Here is an 18205-nt window from a genome sequence, read left to right as displayed (position 1 = left end):
GTTTCTGTTGCTCCACATCCTTGCTAGCATTTGGTATTATCAGTATTTTATGTTGTAGTCACTCTCGGAGGGGTGTAGTAGTATCTCGTTGTGATTTGCAGTTCCTCATTGGCATATGATGTAGAGCATGTTTTCATATGCTTATTTTCCATCTGTATATATATCTTCCTTGGTGCAGTGTACATTCACATTCTTTGCCTATTATATAATTGGGTTGTTTTCTCACTGGATTTTAATAATTCTTTGTATATTTTGGATACCAGTTCTTCATTAGATATGTGTTCTGCAGATATTTTCTTCCAGTCTGTGACTTGGTCATTTTATTCTCTGAAAAATGTCTTTAATAAAGTCCAGCTTGGTGTTTTGATGTTGTATCTAAAACATCATTGTCAAACCCAATGCTACCTGTCTTCTAGGACTTTTATATTTTCGGATTTTACATTTAGCTCTATCATCCCTTTTGAGTTAATTTTTGTGAAAGGTTTAAGGTCCACGTCTAGATTCATATTTTTACTTGTGCACGTACAGTTGTTCCAGAACCATTTGATGAAAAGACAATCTTGGCTTCATTTTGTATTGCTTTTGCTCCTTTGTGAAACATCAGTTGACTCTATTTGTGTGAGTACATTTCTCGGCTCTGTACTCTGTCCCATTGATCTATTTTATTATTTCTTTTGCCAGTACCACAGTGTATCTTCTACGTAAAAAAAATTTTTTAGCAATTTTTTTTGTTTTGTTTTCGAGACAGAGTCTCATTCTATTACCCTGGCTGGAGTGCAGTGGTGCCGACATGGCTCACTGCAGTTTTTTCTGGGCTCAAGCTGTCCTCTTGCCTCAACCTCCCAAATAGCTGGGACCGCAGGTGCATGCCACCACGCCTGAGTAATTTTTTAATTCTGTTTAGAGACAGGCTGGGTGTGGTGGCTCATGTCTGTAATCCTAGCACTGTGTGAGGCTGAGGCAAGAGGATCAGTTAACGCCAGGTGTTTGGGACAGTTTGGGCAACATAGTGAGACCCTGTCTCTTGAAAAAAAAAAAAAAATGAGGTGAGATCATCTTGGTCCACAAAACATATCAGTATCCTGTATTACTTTTATTTGATAAAGACCCATATCCTTGAGATAGCCTGTATGAGACCCTATATGATTGTGTAATTGACCCCCCAACCCCGAACTGCTGGTCTAGCTTCATTCTCGCTCTTCCTCTAGTCCTTAGGCTTTTTCTCAGTCATTCCATGTTCTTCTTGACCTCTGGTCCTTCATACTCGGTACTTCCTGTTTCTGGAACTCTACTATAACCCCTTCTGCTCCTGTGTAACTCCTACTTATCTTTCAGGTGTCTGTTGAAACTTTACTCTCTTAGTGAGGGCTTCCGTGACCCCAGACTAGGTTGTAGTTCCCTGTTATATGCTCCCATGACACCTCGTTATTGTAATGTTTAAATTGGTTATATGAGTCAGTTTATTATCTGTTCTTCCCAAGTCAAAAGCTCTATGAAGGCCATAGACCTCCTCTCTTTTCTTCATTGCTGTATCTCCATTGCCACATACACTTTGCTCTTAGGAAATGTCTGTTGACTGAATTAGTGAAGGGAACTATGCACAGTGGACATTAGCTAGGTTAATAGAAAATTATGCTTTTGAGGTATAGAGTTACTAGATGTGGGATTACGATAGTATTTAGAGATTGTGACAAAGTATTTTATTAAAGCTTTATAGTATTTTTGTGAACACAGTGGAAAAATGTGAGATCATGTTATGAAGTTAGGTTGCAATCAGTGTCAGCATGGGGAAAATGTCTCTGGTATTCTGAAGGGCTTCTTAGTTGGGACTTATCTTTAAATCAATTTTCTAAAGACTCAGAATGCATACCCAGATTGGCCAGTTTTGGTCTGGGAGTGATGGAGAATGTGTTAGGTGGCAGACTCTAGATTTTACATGATTCTACCAAGCTAAAATGATTGTTCAAAATAAATAGGGGCCGGGCGTGGTGGCTCACACCTGTAATCCTAGCACTTTGGGAGGCTGAGGCAGGCGGATCACTTGAGGTCAAGAGTTTGAGACCAGCCTGGCCAATATAGTGAAACCCCACCTCTACTAAAAATACAAAAATTAGCTGAGCGTAGTGGATGGCACCTGTAATTCCACCTACTCAGGAGGCTGAGGCAGGAGAATTGCTTGAACCCGGGAGGCGGAGGTTGCAGTGAGCCGAGATTGTGCAACTGCATTTCGGTCTGGGCGACAAAGTGAGGCTCCATCTCAAAAAAATAAAATAAATAAATAAATAGGATAAGATGGATTTATGTAACCTTTTACCAGGTCTGAAAAACATCTTTCACAAGCTAAAAAAAAGAAACACACATTAAAGGAGAAGTGTGCTTAACTATTATGATGTGTGTGACTTGGCCGTTATGGTTGACTGTAAACCCAAAGGGTTGATAATTTAATGAGCTTACCAGAAATCTGAATACTGAACTGGTTGTATTTATGTGGTGTGGAACAAGGAAAGTCCTCATTTGGTGTGTTCTCTGATGATTATACAACACATGGAATAGGATTTAATTCTTGATGCCACCTTTTAGACCAAGAATGGCAGAATGGGAGATGTCCAGGTGTGCAGTTCTGTGGGAGAGGAGAATTCTGGATATGGAATTCCATAAGTCAGGAGGACTCCAGCCTGACTTTGTTACATATTAACTGCCTCAGTTTTCTCATGTTTAAAATGAGAAAAATTAATGTCTGCTTCCTAGGATCATTTAATGTATAGAGGAAAACATACTCCTAAAGTGCTATACAGATATAAGGAAATCACAGTATTTGGTTGACAAGGGGACTTGAAGAAACTTTTCTGGTTTTGGTTTTAAAATTTTTAAGCTGGATAAGAGGGGATTTTGGTAATGAAGCATGACGACAAAGGCAGTAGCAGCTGCTGTTTGTTAGATGAGTACTGAAAGGGCTGGGCGCCGTGCTCAACAACCTTGATATTTGATATAGGTCATCTCCATTTCAGCAGATTTGACATTTAAGACTTATGCTATCTATTGCTATTTACACATGTTAAACAAAAATTTTAAAGCACATACTCCATGTAGAGCAAAGTGCTGCATTCTAGCAAATAACAAGAAGAATCATACTTGATCACGCCAGCAAAGGAGACAAATATGGACTCCAATACTTTTAGGAAGTCAAAGTCAGCACAAAGAGGGGCTGGATGAAGGGGAATAACACAGTGACGGGAAGACTTGGTTATGGGATGGGTGGTGGGTGCTCTGCATGAAGCATTGGTGTTAGTGTGTGTGCTGCTATTCAACAGTGAGGCTGCCCTCAGTGGTCGGACCTGGCAGCTAGAGAAGAAGCAGTTCCATCTGTGTGTCTGTTGACCCCACACAGGATAAACAAGTAGATATGACATTGGAGTAGCCTTAAATTTTAGAATACGTGGTTTTATTGAGTACCCTCTTTTCTTCTACCCCATATCAATTGGTTGGGCTTTAAAACCACTTGTTCCATTTAGCTCTAAAACTTTACACTGTAATTCATGTTCATTTTAACAAATGTCAGAGGCCCCAGAAATGTCCAAGGGGGGAGGGGGGCTGGTGCTTCTGTGATAGCACATGAGCAGCGGTTTTCCATCGGCCTCGAGACTAGTAACTCAGATGAATATTTTAGATCTGATGCTGTCTTTTCTCTCTCTCTCTCTTTTTTTAAAAAGCATTTCCACATGTTTTGGCCAATAATCTCCTATAATTTGCATAAATAAGTATATATCTATGCAAAGTCACCTGTCCAGGTACTCTTACATTTCAGTCATTTTTCTGGTAGTCCCCCCTTGTCTCCAGTTCAAGACAGTGTCTGAAGAACTAGGTATATGCTTCTCTGGCAAAATATTAGACATTCCCTCAATCCAATGAAAGTGATAAGTCAGCTGGTACACATGCCAGTGTAATAATGCCAAGTCTTTTTATGCCTGTGTTTCTTTTTTTTTCTTCTTCTTCTTTTGAGACAGAGTCTCGCTCTGTTGCCCAGGCAGGAGTGCAGTGGCGCAATCTCAGCTTACTGCAAGCTCTGCCTCCCAGGTTCACGCCATTCTCCTGCCTCAACCTCCCAAGTAGCTGGGACTACAGGCTCCCGCCACCATACCCAGCTAATTTTTTTGTATTTTTTTAGTAGAGACAGGGTTTCACCGTGTTAGCCAGGCTGGTCTCGATCTCCTGACTTCGTAATCCACCCACCTTGGCCTCCCAAAGTGCTGGGATTACAGGCGTGAGCCACCGCACCCGGCCACGTTATGCCTGTATTTCTAAGAGTATGGGTTAATTTTAGAACTGCTTTCTGGCTCAGGTTTAAGTTAGGAGGGGTGAGTAGACTTGGGACATTTAACCAGACCAGGTATCCTTGGGCTGGCAGTTCCTCCAGGATGGTTCAGAGCTGTTCAGGCTGGATCACCACTACAGTGATCTGCTGGAATGACAAAGATGGAAGTAACAGGTATTTCTCCTATGTTCATAAGTTCCATATCTAACTTTAAACCATATATGTCTGAGAGGAAAGAATTTGTATCTTGGCTCATGCACTCATTAACTTTTGAGTCCTTACTGTTTATAAAATAATATGAAGATATAAAGAGGAATTACAGAAGGATTTTGCCTTCAAGGAGCTTAGTCTTGTTGGAGAATTAAGATAGGTATATAATTAGCCATAATCCAAGGTAACAAGTGAAATGTACCACATAAACATGCAAATTAACATGATGAAGATTCTGAGGAAAAAAATAGTTGTTTTGATTAATTCATAGAGATTGTGATGTGATAGTAGAATCAGGGATACCAAGGCATCATAGAGGAGATTCTTTAGAGAAAGGGGATGGAAAGATGAGTAGAGTTGGACATACAAAATGCAGGAGAAAGGCTATACAGAAAATAGAAACGATATTGAACAGTGGCCTAGAGACGAGAAAGTGTAGAGCATATAAAGGAAAGAGTAAGAAATCAGTGTAGCTGGACAGCTGTACAATAGTTCTGTCAGGAGCAACGTTAGTACAATTGTCTGACCTCTGGGAAGGACTGTGAGTTAATGAGACTGACAATAACAGTATCCCAGTTAAGTTTACAAAGTTTTCTTTTTGTAACCAGAAAACCAGCATTCAGTTTGATTTATTCTTTCTTATCAATGGGAGAGCAAGAGAAACAAGAAGGATGGCGATGACTCTATATCCTACCCACGTTTTCATCCACTAAAATGTTCTAACATCAGAGATTTATAACCTTGTTTGTGCTAGGGACCTCTTTAGTATTCTGATGAAACCTATTAATTTCTTCTCATAATAATGTATTTGTTTTGTTTTTGAGACATGATCTCACTCTGTCACTCAGGCTGCACTGCAGTGGTGTAATCACGGCTCACTAGAGCCTTGACCTCCTGGGCTCAAGCGATCCTCCCATCTCAGCCTCCAGAGTGGCTAGGACCACAGGCCACCAACACCTGACTAAATTGATTTTATTTTCCTAACATTTTATTTTATGTATTTTTTGTTTTATTATTTTATGTTCCAGGATACATGTGCAGGATGTGGAGGTTTGTTACATAGGTAAACATGTGCCATGGTGGTTTGCTGCACCCATCAACCCATTACCTAGGTATTAGGCCCAGCATGCATTAGCTATTTTTCCTGATGCTCTCCCACCCCCTACCCGCAATGCCTGGCTAGTTTTTTAAAAAATTTTGTAGAGACAGGGTCTCACTATGTTGCCCAGGCTGGTCTTGAACTTCTGGGCTCAAGTGATCCTTCTGCTTCTGCCTCCCAACATGCTGGAATTACAGGCATGAGCCACCACACATAGCCTAATGTCTTTAAATGCATACAACACAATTTCTAAGATTATAAAATAAACTATACTAAAATATAGTTACCACAATAAAATTATAATATAGTTTTATGTATATGCTTCTTCATATGTACCTTAAATTACATGATATTGGCAGATGCAATTAATTTTAGAGTGGTGATGAGTATTATTTGAGACATCTGCAACTACTGTAATTTAACATGAAAAGATCTGTTTTCTATTGGTGACAACACAAATATGCTAATACTATTGTGGTTTATCACTTAGATTCACAGTTGAATTAAATGTTTAATTTCAGTTACAGAGTAGCCAAAGAAGGAAGGGGTTTATTCCACCAGGAGCATTGGCAAGACTTCCTGTCTCAAGAGCTGAGCTCCCCGAGTGAGCAGTTCCTGTCCTTTTTCAGGGCTCACAACTCTAAGGGGGTCTGTGTGAGAGGGTCATGATCGATTGAGCAAGCAGGGGGTATGTGACTGGGGGTTGCATACACTGGTAATTAGAAGGGAACAGAATAGGACAGGGATCTTCACAGTGCTTTTTTAATGCAAATAACCTATTAGGTCAGGGGTTGATCTTTAACTGCCAGGCCCAGGGTGTGGCGCAGGCCGTCTGCTTGTGGATTTCATTTCTGCCTTTTAGTTTTTACTTTTTCTTTCTTTGGAGGCAGAAATTGGGCATCAGACAATATGAGGGGTGGTTTCTGTCTTACTGTGGCTGAAACTGGTATCCGATATGCAAGACATAGTCCTCTTTATTCTTCCCTCTCCTCTCTTCAAGTGGAAAAAAGGGGCCTCTTTCGGAGCTTCGGACTGTGCTGCCTGGCGTTGGGAGAGGGGTAGTGCAAGCACTCTTTTAGCCGTCCTGGCTGGTGTCTCAGTAGGTCACGTACCACACAAGTCCACTGGCTCTGAGCCCAGCTCAGCACCAGGACTTGCCAGGAGTTGCAGTCCTTGTGGCTTAGAGTGCCTTTCAAGTTCGTTTAGAGCCCCAGAGCACTTAAGCTCGCAGTGGTAAGGCTTGCCAGAACTCAAGTTCCCACTACTGGGATAGGCGTTTGGGCGATTCCTCTCTGGCTAGGGCTGGTCTAAATGTTCCCTTTGTAAGTGGGCATTGGCCTCAGCCCGATTTACTTTCCCCTGTGACAGGACAACACTGAATTCGGTGCAAAGTCTCACAATTGCTGTGCTTTTCTTCTCCCAAGCACATAGATTCTCTCTCTGCGGCCCATGGCCGAGGCCAGGAGGTGGGGGAGGGGTGGCGTCAGCAATTCAAGGCCGTCTTTCCTTCCCTCTCTGGTGCATCTTTCAGTGATCTGAGGTTAAAACCGGGTACTGATTTCTGCTTCTTACGAAGGTGCCTTTTTTGTGATAGTTGTTAAATGTGGTGTTCCTGCAGGGCTGATGATCAATAAAGCCATCTATTCTCTCCCAACCAACCCAGATTTTTTTTTTTTCCCTGAGATGGAGTCTCAGATGGAGTCTGAGATGTCGCCCAGGCTGGAGTGCAGTGGCGTGATCTTTGCTCACTGCAAGCTCCGCCTCCCGGGTTCACGCCATTCTCCCGCCTCAGCCTCCCAAGTAGCTGGGACTACAGGCGCCGCCACCACGCCTGGCTAATTTTGTGTTTGTATTTTTAGTAGAGATGGGGTTTCACCGTGTTAGCCGGGATGGTCTCAATCTCCTGACCTCATGATCCGCGCGCCTCGGCCTCCCGAAGTGCTGGGATTACAGGCGTGAGCCACCGCGCCTGGCCACAACCCAGACTTTTAAGAATAAAATTCTATAACTTTTTGAAAAGATTGCTACTACATATTTTATTTTATATATACAAAAAGGAACTCAGAAGTAGATGTATTACTGTTATAAAGCATCTTATCAATTTAATTATGAGATACTTATTTAGTATCTGCTATGAACCAAAGTACTGTATAACATACTGTGAACAAAATAGACAAGATCCAAGACCTCCTGGAACTTACATTTTAGTGGAGAAAGTAGACCATAAACAAACATTATGGTTTGAGGTGCTTATTATTCACATGGATGTATTAAGTAGACCATATGATATATTGCCTGCATCCCAGAGACAAACTGTAGATTAGTAATATAAGTTAAGGAAAGATCAGAATACATACTGTATTTATAGCATTGGCTGTGTATAAGAGCACTTTGCAAGAGATTGTGGAAGCAAGTAGAGTGCATGAGCTCTGAAGAACTCCATCAATTAAACAGTTGCAGGAGGAAGGATCTATAGACAGACTGAGAAGTAATTGTTGAGAGAAAATCTAGAATCCAGAGTGTTTGTGACTTTAGTATTTGTGTTTCAGTGGTTTCAGAAGGAAAGACATTAGATGGAAATGAATTAAACAGTGAATGGAAGGAGAGGAAGGAGAGATGGGCTCGTTACAGATAGTGGCTCATGTCTGTAATCCTAGCACTTTGGGAGACCAAGGCAGGAGGATTGCTCGAGCCCAGGAGTTCAAAACTAGCCTGAGTAACATAGTAAGACCCCATCTCTGCAAAAAATTTAAAAATTAGCCAAATGTGGTGGCATACACCAGTAGTCCCAGCTACTCAGGAGGCAGAGACTGCAGTGAGCCGTGATCGCACCATTGCACTCTAGCCTGGGTGACAGAGCGAGATCCTGTCTCTCTAGAAAAAAAAAGAAGAAGAAGAAATAACAACTCTTGAGAAAAACAAGCACTACATAAACTGCTGCCTTACCTTCATGATTCTATATAAACGAATAGCTGAGATTTTTCTCTTTTCATCTTCATCTTCCAGGCCTTCTTCTGCAGCCTCATAAGATCATCATTGCTACCATGAGCATTGCTACCGCCTTTTCGGGAGGTTTGCTTGTAAAGGGAGCACAGAAATGAGATTGCACTGGAGGGTATGAGGGGTTAGGAGAGTGGGGCTGACCTTTACACTGGAATGGAAAACCTACTCCTCCACTGTGAAAGGAAGGGCGGGCAAATAAGTATAGATTCCTGTAAGTTTGTACATTTGGAAGTGGGAAAATGATTGTTTTATTTGGAGCTGAGCCCTAGAGAGGTAGAAAAGAGAGTTGGATTAAAGAAAAAGATGATATAAAATGAATTCTTGAAGAATGGATCCACTCCTGTAGGCAAAGTAACTGAGTAGAGAAAAGAGCAAGCTTGCTGAGTGATTCTTGGGTCTTTGCTATGGTTGGAAGCCATTGCTGGTTTTGATATTTGCAATGGTTTTGTGATTTTTCTCCCCCCAGCTCTAGAGGGAGGGATACGGTTATATAAGAGGGTTTTCCCCCCTCGCTAGGAAGAAGGGTAGGGTTGGCTGGGCACAGTAGCTCACACATGTAATCCCAGCACTCTGGGAGGGAGGCCGAGGCTGGGTGGATCACGAGGTCAGGAGATCGAGACCATCCTGGCCAATGTGGTGAAACCCCGTCTCTACTAAAATATAAAAAAGTGCCCCGGCGTGGTGGTGCACACCTGTACTGCCAGCTACTCAAGAGGCTGAGGCAGAGGAATCGCTTGAACCCAGGAGGTGGAGATTGCAGTGAGCTGAGATCGCACCACTGCACTCCAGCCTGGTGACAGAGCAAGACTCTATCTTAAAAAAAAACAAAAAGCAACAAAAACATACAAAAAAAAGCAAAACAAAAAAAGAAGGATAGGGTTATATAGATGGTTAGAGTCATCCAATCATGTAAAACTCAGTTAATTGTGATTTCTCACTGGGAATAATTGCAACAAGACCTTCTCAGCCTTAAAAAATTGTATACAGAATGTAATCTAACTTTTTTATTTCTGAGACTTTCATTAGTGGGATGCTCTGATTGTTAAAGTGACTGCTCTAGGTTCAGTTTAACAAGTTTTTTCCTAATGCACACCACAGTGTTAGGCTCTGCCATCTTTGAAAGTTAAAATCCTTGCCCTAAGCAGCACCTGCCTGTGGTGAGAATGGTACATGCTATGAGAGCAGTGTGCACCCTGTGCCAGGGAAGCACTGAAATGGTACCTTCTCCTGAACAGGCTGGTGGACAAATTTGGGGTTGTCCTGGGACTCTGCCAGGAGGAATGACTCAAGTAGTCAATTGCCTTGGAACTTAGAAGATCCATTGTTTAAATTCATTTTTGTAGTAGAAAACAGTGCATGGTGGCTCATTCCTGTAATCCTAGCGCTTTGAGAGGCCGAGGCAGGCCGATTGCTTAAGTCCAGGAGTTCGAGACCAGCTTGGACAACATGGTGAAATCCTGTCTCTAAAAAAATTACAAAAAAAATTAGCCAGGCCTCGTGGTGTGTACCTGTTTTCCCAGCTACTAGGGAGTCTGATGTGGGAGGATCACCTCAGCCCAAGGAGGTTGAAGCTGCAGTGAGCCGTAATTGTACCACTGCACTCCAGCCCAGGTGACAGTGAGACCTTGTCTCAAAAGAAGAAAAAAAAAAAAAAAAGAAAAGAAAAGAAAAGAATGGCTACAGTGCCAGGTCAGACCATAAAAACCAGTGAAAATATTACATATTTTCAGTAAGAAACATTTTTAAACAGTATTGTTTAAACACTTAGAAGTTAAGAATTTTTAAGGATAATATTCATTTTGAATGCTAGGATTGAGAAGATATTATTTCATTGGTAAAGTAGATTTCAGATTTTGTAGAGAATTTTTGAATTTTTGTAGAGAATTTTGAATGAGTGAGTGCTTTTAAGGGCTACAGTCATGATTCTCTTATGTTTAACTTGTTAGAAACTTCTGACTTTATTTTTTATTCGTGATGCACTTTTTTTAAAATGTGGTATTACCAGCTATAAATGAAATAATGAAAATGAATGATTTTATGTATTTATTTTGGGAGTAACTGATAAACATTGGAAAAGAGTAGGCTGAAGGAAGGAGAGGGCAGTGAGAACATTATTGAGTCCCTATAATAAGTCAGATACTGTACCAGGTACTTCCATGCATAGTCTTAACAGAATCTTAGTAAATGTAGGTATCATTGACATCCCCATTTAACAGATGAGAAAAGTCATCATTAAAATGATTTGCCCTGAGGCAGCTGACTAGTGTTGTAAAAGTCAGGATTTAATTTTAATTCTTTGGCTTCATTGCCTGTTGTTGTTGTTGTTGTTGTTGTTGTTGTTGTTGTTGTTTTTGAGATAGAGTTTTGCTGGGCCACCCAGGCTGAAGTGCAGTGGTGCAGTGTCGGCTCACTGCAACCTCTGCTTCCCCGGGTTCAAGCGATTCTCCTGCCTCAGCCTTCCAAGAAACTGGGATTACCAGCACACGCCACCACACCCAGCTAATTTTTGTATTTTTAGTAGGGATGGGCCACGTTGGCCAGGCTGATCTCAAACTCCTGACCTCAAGTGATCCGCCCGCCTCAGCCTCCCAAAGTGCTGGGATTACGGGCATGAGCCACCGTGCTGGCTGCCAGTGTTCTTTGGAGAGAGAGCAAGAGAGAGAGAGAGAGAGAGAGAGAAAACAATAAAATTAAAAGGTTTTATATGTGATTTTTTTGTTTAATAGCAGAAAGGCGGTATTGAGAAATAAAGTGGGATTTCCTGCATTGGCCAAAGTCTGGAGCAGTTGTCAAGGTGGTATGCAACAGTGGTGTATCTACTGTTGATACGTGAGATTCATTTGCCCGGTAGTAATATTGATGGAGGTGGGTGGTAGGGAGGAATATCTGTGAGCTACCTTGAAAATTCAGGGTTTGCAAAAGGTCTCTCATTTGTTTGCATCGTCTGAGAGAGATGTGTTTTCAGTGATTGAATGGAACTAGAGAAGTGTGTGTATATGGATATAACAGATTTTTGTTGTTGTTTAGGCTTAAGTTAATTGCTACCCATAACTGAGTTTTCAGTCTTTCAGATACTTGGGATGTCTGTGAATATCTAAATAGATAAACATTGGGATAAGAGTTTTGAGCGGATATATTTTTTGATAACTATATCTGTTCTCAGAAATACCTTTTGGACATGTGGAAAATCAACTCGGTTAATATTTTATAAATGTATGGCAAATATAGATTTTTAACACAAAGTGTAAATCTAAGAGAATATAAAAAGGGTTTATGTATGTGTTGTATGTTGGTTTGAGGGAAAAAAATCATACTAACCATTTTATGCCTCACAATTAGTCCTAGAAAGCTCTTCAGTCATTTCCACTAACCACTTTTTAAAATGTTTCTAGGTCATTGAATCTTTGGGAATTATTATTTATAAAGCACTGGACTATGGTTTGAAGGAAAATGAAGAAAGGGAATTAAGCCCTCCCTTAGAGCAGCTCATCGATCGCATGGCCAACACGGTAGAAGCTGACGGCAGCAACGATGAGGGCTATGAGGCTGCAGAAGAAGGCCCGGAAGATGAAGAAGATGAAAAGAGGAAAATCTCAGCTATTCGGTCGTATAGAGATGTCATGAAGGTAAGGCAGCGTTTTATGCAGTACTTGTTTTTTTTCAAGAGTTACTATTTCTTCTTTTTTTTTCCCCCTGGAGAGATGGTCTCACTCTCTCGCCCAGGCTAGAGTGCAGTGGTGGGATCATGGCTCACTGCAGCCTCTGCCTCGTGAGTAGCTGGGACTACAGGTGTATGCCACCACACTTGGCTCGTTTTTAAATTTTTTGCAGAGATGGGGTCTTGCTGTGTTGCTCAGCTTGGTTTTGAACCCCTGGGCTCAAGTGAGCCTCCTGCTTTGGCCTCCCAGAGTGTTGGGATTACAGAAATGAGCCACTGTGTCCAGACTGTTATTTTTTAAAAATTGAATGGTTGACACATATCTGTATTTATTTAAAAATAGTAAAGAAAGAATGGTGATTCAGCATTTAATAATAATTCCCAGACTTGTCAGCAGCCTGAACATGGACATTTGTGATTGAATCATAACTCAAGAAACCGCTTTTAGATATTATATGCCCCTTATCATTACATATCATGTGTCAGCTTGACTGGGCATTATGTCTTCAGTTGACCTCGTATGGCCTTTTTCTAGAGTAAATAACAACTGTGATCCACTTACCTACATGAAGATTTGGCATCTCAAGTGTAACAACTGATTGTTTTAGGTTTTCTTGACTTACCTAGTGGTATTTATATGTAATGAAGCAAGTTTGGTTGGTTATACTTAATTTTTCTCTTTTAAATTTTGCTGTGTACTTGAAGGTCATAAAATCTACCATGCCAAATGTGCAGAGATTAACATCAAACATATTTGTCAAATTAACCATAAAAGCGTTCTGTTTTCAGTTACTTATATATATTTACTAGGTTTTATACTTATATATGATATATATACTTACATATGATATTTACTAGGTTTTATAAGCAGTGTCAATGGTGTATCTCTTATTTTCCAGCTCTTCATAAAGCGTTTCAGAGACAGGAATATAGAGGCACTGTGACAATGGTAGTTTTCTTTTTTTTTTGTTTTTTTTTTTGTTTTTTTTTGAGACGGAGTCTCGCTCTGTCGCCCAGGCTGGAGTGCAGTGGCCGGATCTCAGCTCACTGCAAGCTCCGCCTCCCGGGTTCACGCCATTCTCCGGCCTCAGCCTCCCGAGTAGCTGGGACTACAGGCGCTGCCACCTCGCCCGGCTATTTTTTTTGTATTTCTTAGTAGAGACGGGGTTTCACCGTGTTAGCCAGGATGGTCTCGATCTCCTGACCTCGTGATCCGCCCATCTCGGCCTCCCAAAGTGCTGGGATTACAGGCTTGAGCCACCGCGCCCGGCCGACAATGGTAGTTTTCAAGTGTGCTGAGTGCCCCGTTCCTTAGGCCTCCTTCGATGGTACAACTCTCAAAGACTGTGTAAAGAACCATACAAGTTATTATTATTAAGAAATTCGGATATCTTATTTAGTTCTTTTAAGATGTGTAGTGCTTCTCATTTTAAATCAACAGGCTATACACATAAAATACATACATATAATAAACAAATAGAAATTTGATGTGTTTTATTTATGTTTTCTAGATGTTAAGGTTTATTTTTAAAAAATATGTAAACATACTTAAAGGCCAGTTAAACTTTCTGCAGACCACAAATGACCTGCTTGTTCTGTGGAAGACCATTGATAAATAGTGATTGAAAACATGAAGAGTAAAAGGTTTTACATTAAGAAGCAAAACCACTCATACATCTGAAAGTAAGCTAACAGTATTTTGGTGGTGTGTATGTTGGCAGAAGTATGCATAAGAAGTGGTGAAAGAGGAAAGGAACACCTACCTAACCAACTAGATCTGTAAAATCAGCCCTGGCACCAGTAATGTAACATGTCATAGCCAGATTGCTGTCTTAAACTACAGGTTTGGAAGATGAGGTCCAGAGAGTAATTGCAATTTTAAAGTTTTTATTCAATGACATTAAATATCTTAACTTATAAAAAATTATTGGACATTTAGAAGTTTGAAGGGATACCTTTTATTTTTTAATTTGAGCTACTGTGGTTCCCTAACTTATTGCTATCGTTATATGAAAAATGAATAGTTAAAAGGGTACTTATGAAGACAGGTTATTGGCTTGGCATGGTAGTTCACACCTGTAATCCCACCACTTTGGGAGACCCAGGTGGGAGGATCACTTGAGCTCAGGAGTTTGAGACCAGCCTGGGCAACATAATGAGACCTCGTCTCTATTTAAAAGAAAAAAAAAAGGCTGGGCATGATGGCTGATGCCTGTAATCCCAGCATTTTGGGAGGCCGAGGCAGGTGGATCACTTGAGGCCAGGAGTTCAAGACCAGCTGGCCAACATGGGGAAACCCTGTCTCTACTAAAAAAAAAGTACAAAATTAATCAGGTGTGGTGGCGTGTACCTGTAGTCCCAGCTAGTGAGGAGGCGGAGGCACGAGAATCTGTTGAATCTGGGAGGTGGAGGTTGCATGAAGCCGAGAGCGCACCACTGCACTCCAGCCTGGGTGACAGAGCGAGGCTCTGTCTCAAAAAAAAAAAAAAAAGAAAGAAAGAAAAAAATTTTTAAAGGTTTTATAGATTGAAGGAAAACTGAAGATTACCGATTCTATTAGAAATTTTATTGGAGAATATCACAACCTTACCTGTTGTTTCTTGGTTTCCATGCTAATCAAAACTGACCCGTAAAATTCTCCACATCTGTAACTGTTCTGAGTGTTCCATGTAGCTGAATGAGAAGAAAAATAATTGCTGAAACATTTTACAAGTAAATGGACATTTTAAAATACTATAAAACCCATGATTCCTCATCATATAGTGCAGATATGAGTTTGTGGTTTGGTTAGCAGGTTGAAAACCTCAATTCATAAATGGACTCATTGTTTACTTTGTTGGAAGAGAAGACAAGAATTACCTGAAGAATTGTAACTCTCCTTGTTTCAAGTAGAAATGTGAAACTAAGTTTGATTGATACAAATAATGGGATGTTTAAGAACTCGAAACAATTTGTTTTCAATTCTTAGCAAGCAAGATCCTCTTTAATGTGTAACTTTTATCCTGGATAGTCTTTTATTCCAACTAATCTATTAATTTGTTGTGTTTTAATATGGTACATTGTAGTTGAAAAATGCCTTTATATCCCCCTTCTATTACTGGAGCCTGATGATAACACTGTGAGGCAGATTGGGCAGGCATTCCAGTGCTCGTTTCAAAAAGTAAGTCAGGGGAAGAGTAATGTTAGAGTGGAATGCCAGCTTGAGAGTTCTAACATTAAATCTAGAATTATTTATCCAGTATAATGTCTCAACAATAAAGGTAAAGTATCAGCCAGGGTGGATCACTTGAGCCCAGGAGGTTGAGGCTGCAGTGGGCAGTAATGGTGCCGTTGCACTCAAGCCTGGGTGTTACAGTGAGATCTTTTTTTGTTTTGTTCTGTTTTGTTTCTTTTTAAAAAAGGCAAAATATCTTCTCTGACAAACACAGAAAATGTGTCACCAGCAGACCTTGACTAAAACGTCAGGCAGAAGGCAGAGTCCACGTCCGGTGGAAATTAGTATACGTCAGGCAGAAGGCGGAGTCCACGTCCGGTGGAAATTAGTATACGTCAGGCAGAAGGCGGAGTCCACGTCCGGTGGAAATTAGTATACGTCAGGCAGAAGGCGGAGTCCACGTCCGGTGGAAATTAGTATACGTCAGGCAGAAGGCGGAGTCCACGTCCGGTGGAAATTAGTATACGTCAGGCAGAAGGCGGAGTCCACGTCCGGTGGAAATTAGTATACGTCAGGCAGAAGGCGGAGTCCACGTCCGGTGGAAATTAGTATACGTCAGGCAGAAGGCGGAGTCCACGTCCGGTGGAAATTAGTATACGTCAGGGAGAAGGCGGAGTCCACGTCCGGTGGAAATTAGTATACGTCAGGGAGAAGGCGGAGTCCACGTCCGGTGGAAATTAGTATACGTCAGGCAGAAGGCGGAGTCCACCTCCGGTGGAAATTAGTATACGTCAGGCAGAAGGCAGTCCACCTCCGGTGGAAATTAGTATACGTCAGGCAGAAGGCAGTCCACCTCCGGTAGAAATTAGGAGATGCAGATGATTTGAAGAGCAAAGAAAATTAAACATGGGCCGAACACGGTGGCTCACACCTGAAATCCCAGCACTTTGGGAGGCCGAGGCAGGTGGATCACTTGACGTCAGGAGTTCACGACCATCCTGGCCAACATAGTGAAACCCCATCTCTACTAAAAATACAAAAAATCAGCTGGGCGTGGTGGCGCATGCCTGAAATCCCAGCTACTTGGGAGACTGAGGCAGGAGAATGGCTTGGACCTGGGAGGCAGAGGTTGCAATGAGCCAAGATTGTGCCCTGCGCTCCAGCCTGGGCAATAGAGCAAGACTCCATCTCAAAAAAAAAAAAAAAAAAAAAAGAAACATGAAAACAAATCTAAATGAATATTAACAGCAAAAAATAATAATAATGTCTTACATGATGTAGAATATATTTAGAATTAAAATATATAACAATAGCATAAAATTGTTTGGGAGTAAGTGGAGTTAGTGTTCCAAGACCTCGGCATTGACTGGGAAGAGGTTAAAGCACTAATTTATTAGTGCTAACCTTTATTAGGAAAGCCACTAAAGCCTAACCTTTATTAGAAAAGCCACTAAAAATAAATAAAAGAATTTGTAAATATCAGGCCAATAGGGAAGGGGGCAGGTGAAGCTAATAAAATTACTGGTAATCCAAAAGAAGAGATGGAAAGAATTGAAAAGGAATATAGAACAGGGAAAACAGATAGAAGATGGTAATTGGACACCGAAATATATTGGTGATTACGTTAAATGTGAATATTCTAAATGTATACTGCTCAATACAGTAATTACTAGCCACATGTGACTGTTAGTCACTTGAAATGTGTTTCGTCTGAATTGACACGGACTGAGAGTACAAAATCTATGCTGGATTCCAAATGCTTCGTACCGAAAAAAGGATGTAAAATGCCTCGTTGACCGGGTGCGGTGGCTCATGCCTGTAATCCCAGCACTTTGGGAGGCTGAGGTGGGCGGATTATTTGAGGTCAGGAGTTAGAGACCTGACCACCATGGTGAAACCCCGTCTATACTAAAAAGACAAAAAACTTAGCCAGGCATGGTGGTGCATGCCTGTAATCGCAGCTACTCGGGAGGCTGGGGCAGGAGAATCACTTGAACCCGGGAGGCAGAGGTTGCAGTGAGCCAAGATCACGCCAGTGCACTCCAGCCTGGGCAACAGAGTAAGACTCCATCTTGGAAAAAAAAAAAAAGAAAGCCTCATTAATAATTTTTGTATTGGCTATAATTTGAAGTATTACAATATATATTATTGTATTGGGTTAACTAAAATCTATAATCAAAGTTAATTTCACTTGCTTCTTTTTACTTTTTTTGATGTGGCTACTAGAAAATTTAAAACTACATACATGGCTAACACTGTATTTCTGAGGATTGTACTAGCCTAATACTCTAATTTTTAAAAAACAAAGATTTTTATACTACATTAAAAATACAAAATCCAGTCATATGTTGTTTACAGAGTAGACACTATAAATAGGACATAGAAAGCTTGAGTAAAAGAATGGACAAGTACAACATTCTAACCAAAAGAAAAGTATCACAGATATTATTTTAATATAAAATGGACCTAAAGGCAAAAAGCATTACTAGAGATAAAAAAGGATGCTTACTTATAAAAAGTTCAATTCACTAAGGAGAAATAGCATTCATAAATTTATGTGCACCTAATAACATAGCCTATAACAGTAGCATTGAACAACATTCAAACAAATAAATCAAAACTAAAAGGGGAAGTAGACAAATTTACAACCATAGTGGGAGGTTTAAAATACCTCTCTTAGTACAAATATAGAATGTTTGGACAATGAGAATGACAAACCTGACTTAACATTAATAGGACATGCCACCCATCCACGGCAGAGTACACATT

The 18205-nt window shown here is 40.8% G+C and overlaps 1 protein-coding gene across 26 annotated transcripts in view; it reads left to right on the top strand.

Annotated features, from left to right (window-relative positions):
• SPIRE1 (spire type actin nucleation factor 1) overlaps positions 1-18205 on the top strand; it is a 196402-nt gene that overhangs the window by 87931 nt on the left and 90266 nt on the right. For all 26 annotated transcript variants that reach the window (XR_013408406.1, XR_013408405.1, XR_013408408.1 and 23 more), the window contains one exon: positions 12017-12250. Coding sequence is in view for 15 of the 26 variants with exons in the window: in XM_077975376.1 (XP_077831502.1) it covers positions 12017-12250 (234 nt within the window). In the remaining 11 variants the exon portion in view is untranslated. The remainder of the gene's footprint in view (positions 1-12016; positions 12251-18205) is intronic.

This window comes from Macaca mulatta, chromosome 18 (assembly GCF_049350105.2).
Source record: "Macaca mulatta isolate MMU2019108-1 chromosome 18, T2T-MMU8v2.0, whole genome shotgun sequence".
Taxonomy (NCBI): Eukaryota; Metazoa; Chordata; class Mammalia; order Primates; family Cercopithecidae; genus Macaca; species Macaca mulatta.
Note: the sequence above shows the minus strand (reverse complement) of the source record. Positions and strands in the feature narration are given on the sequence as shown.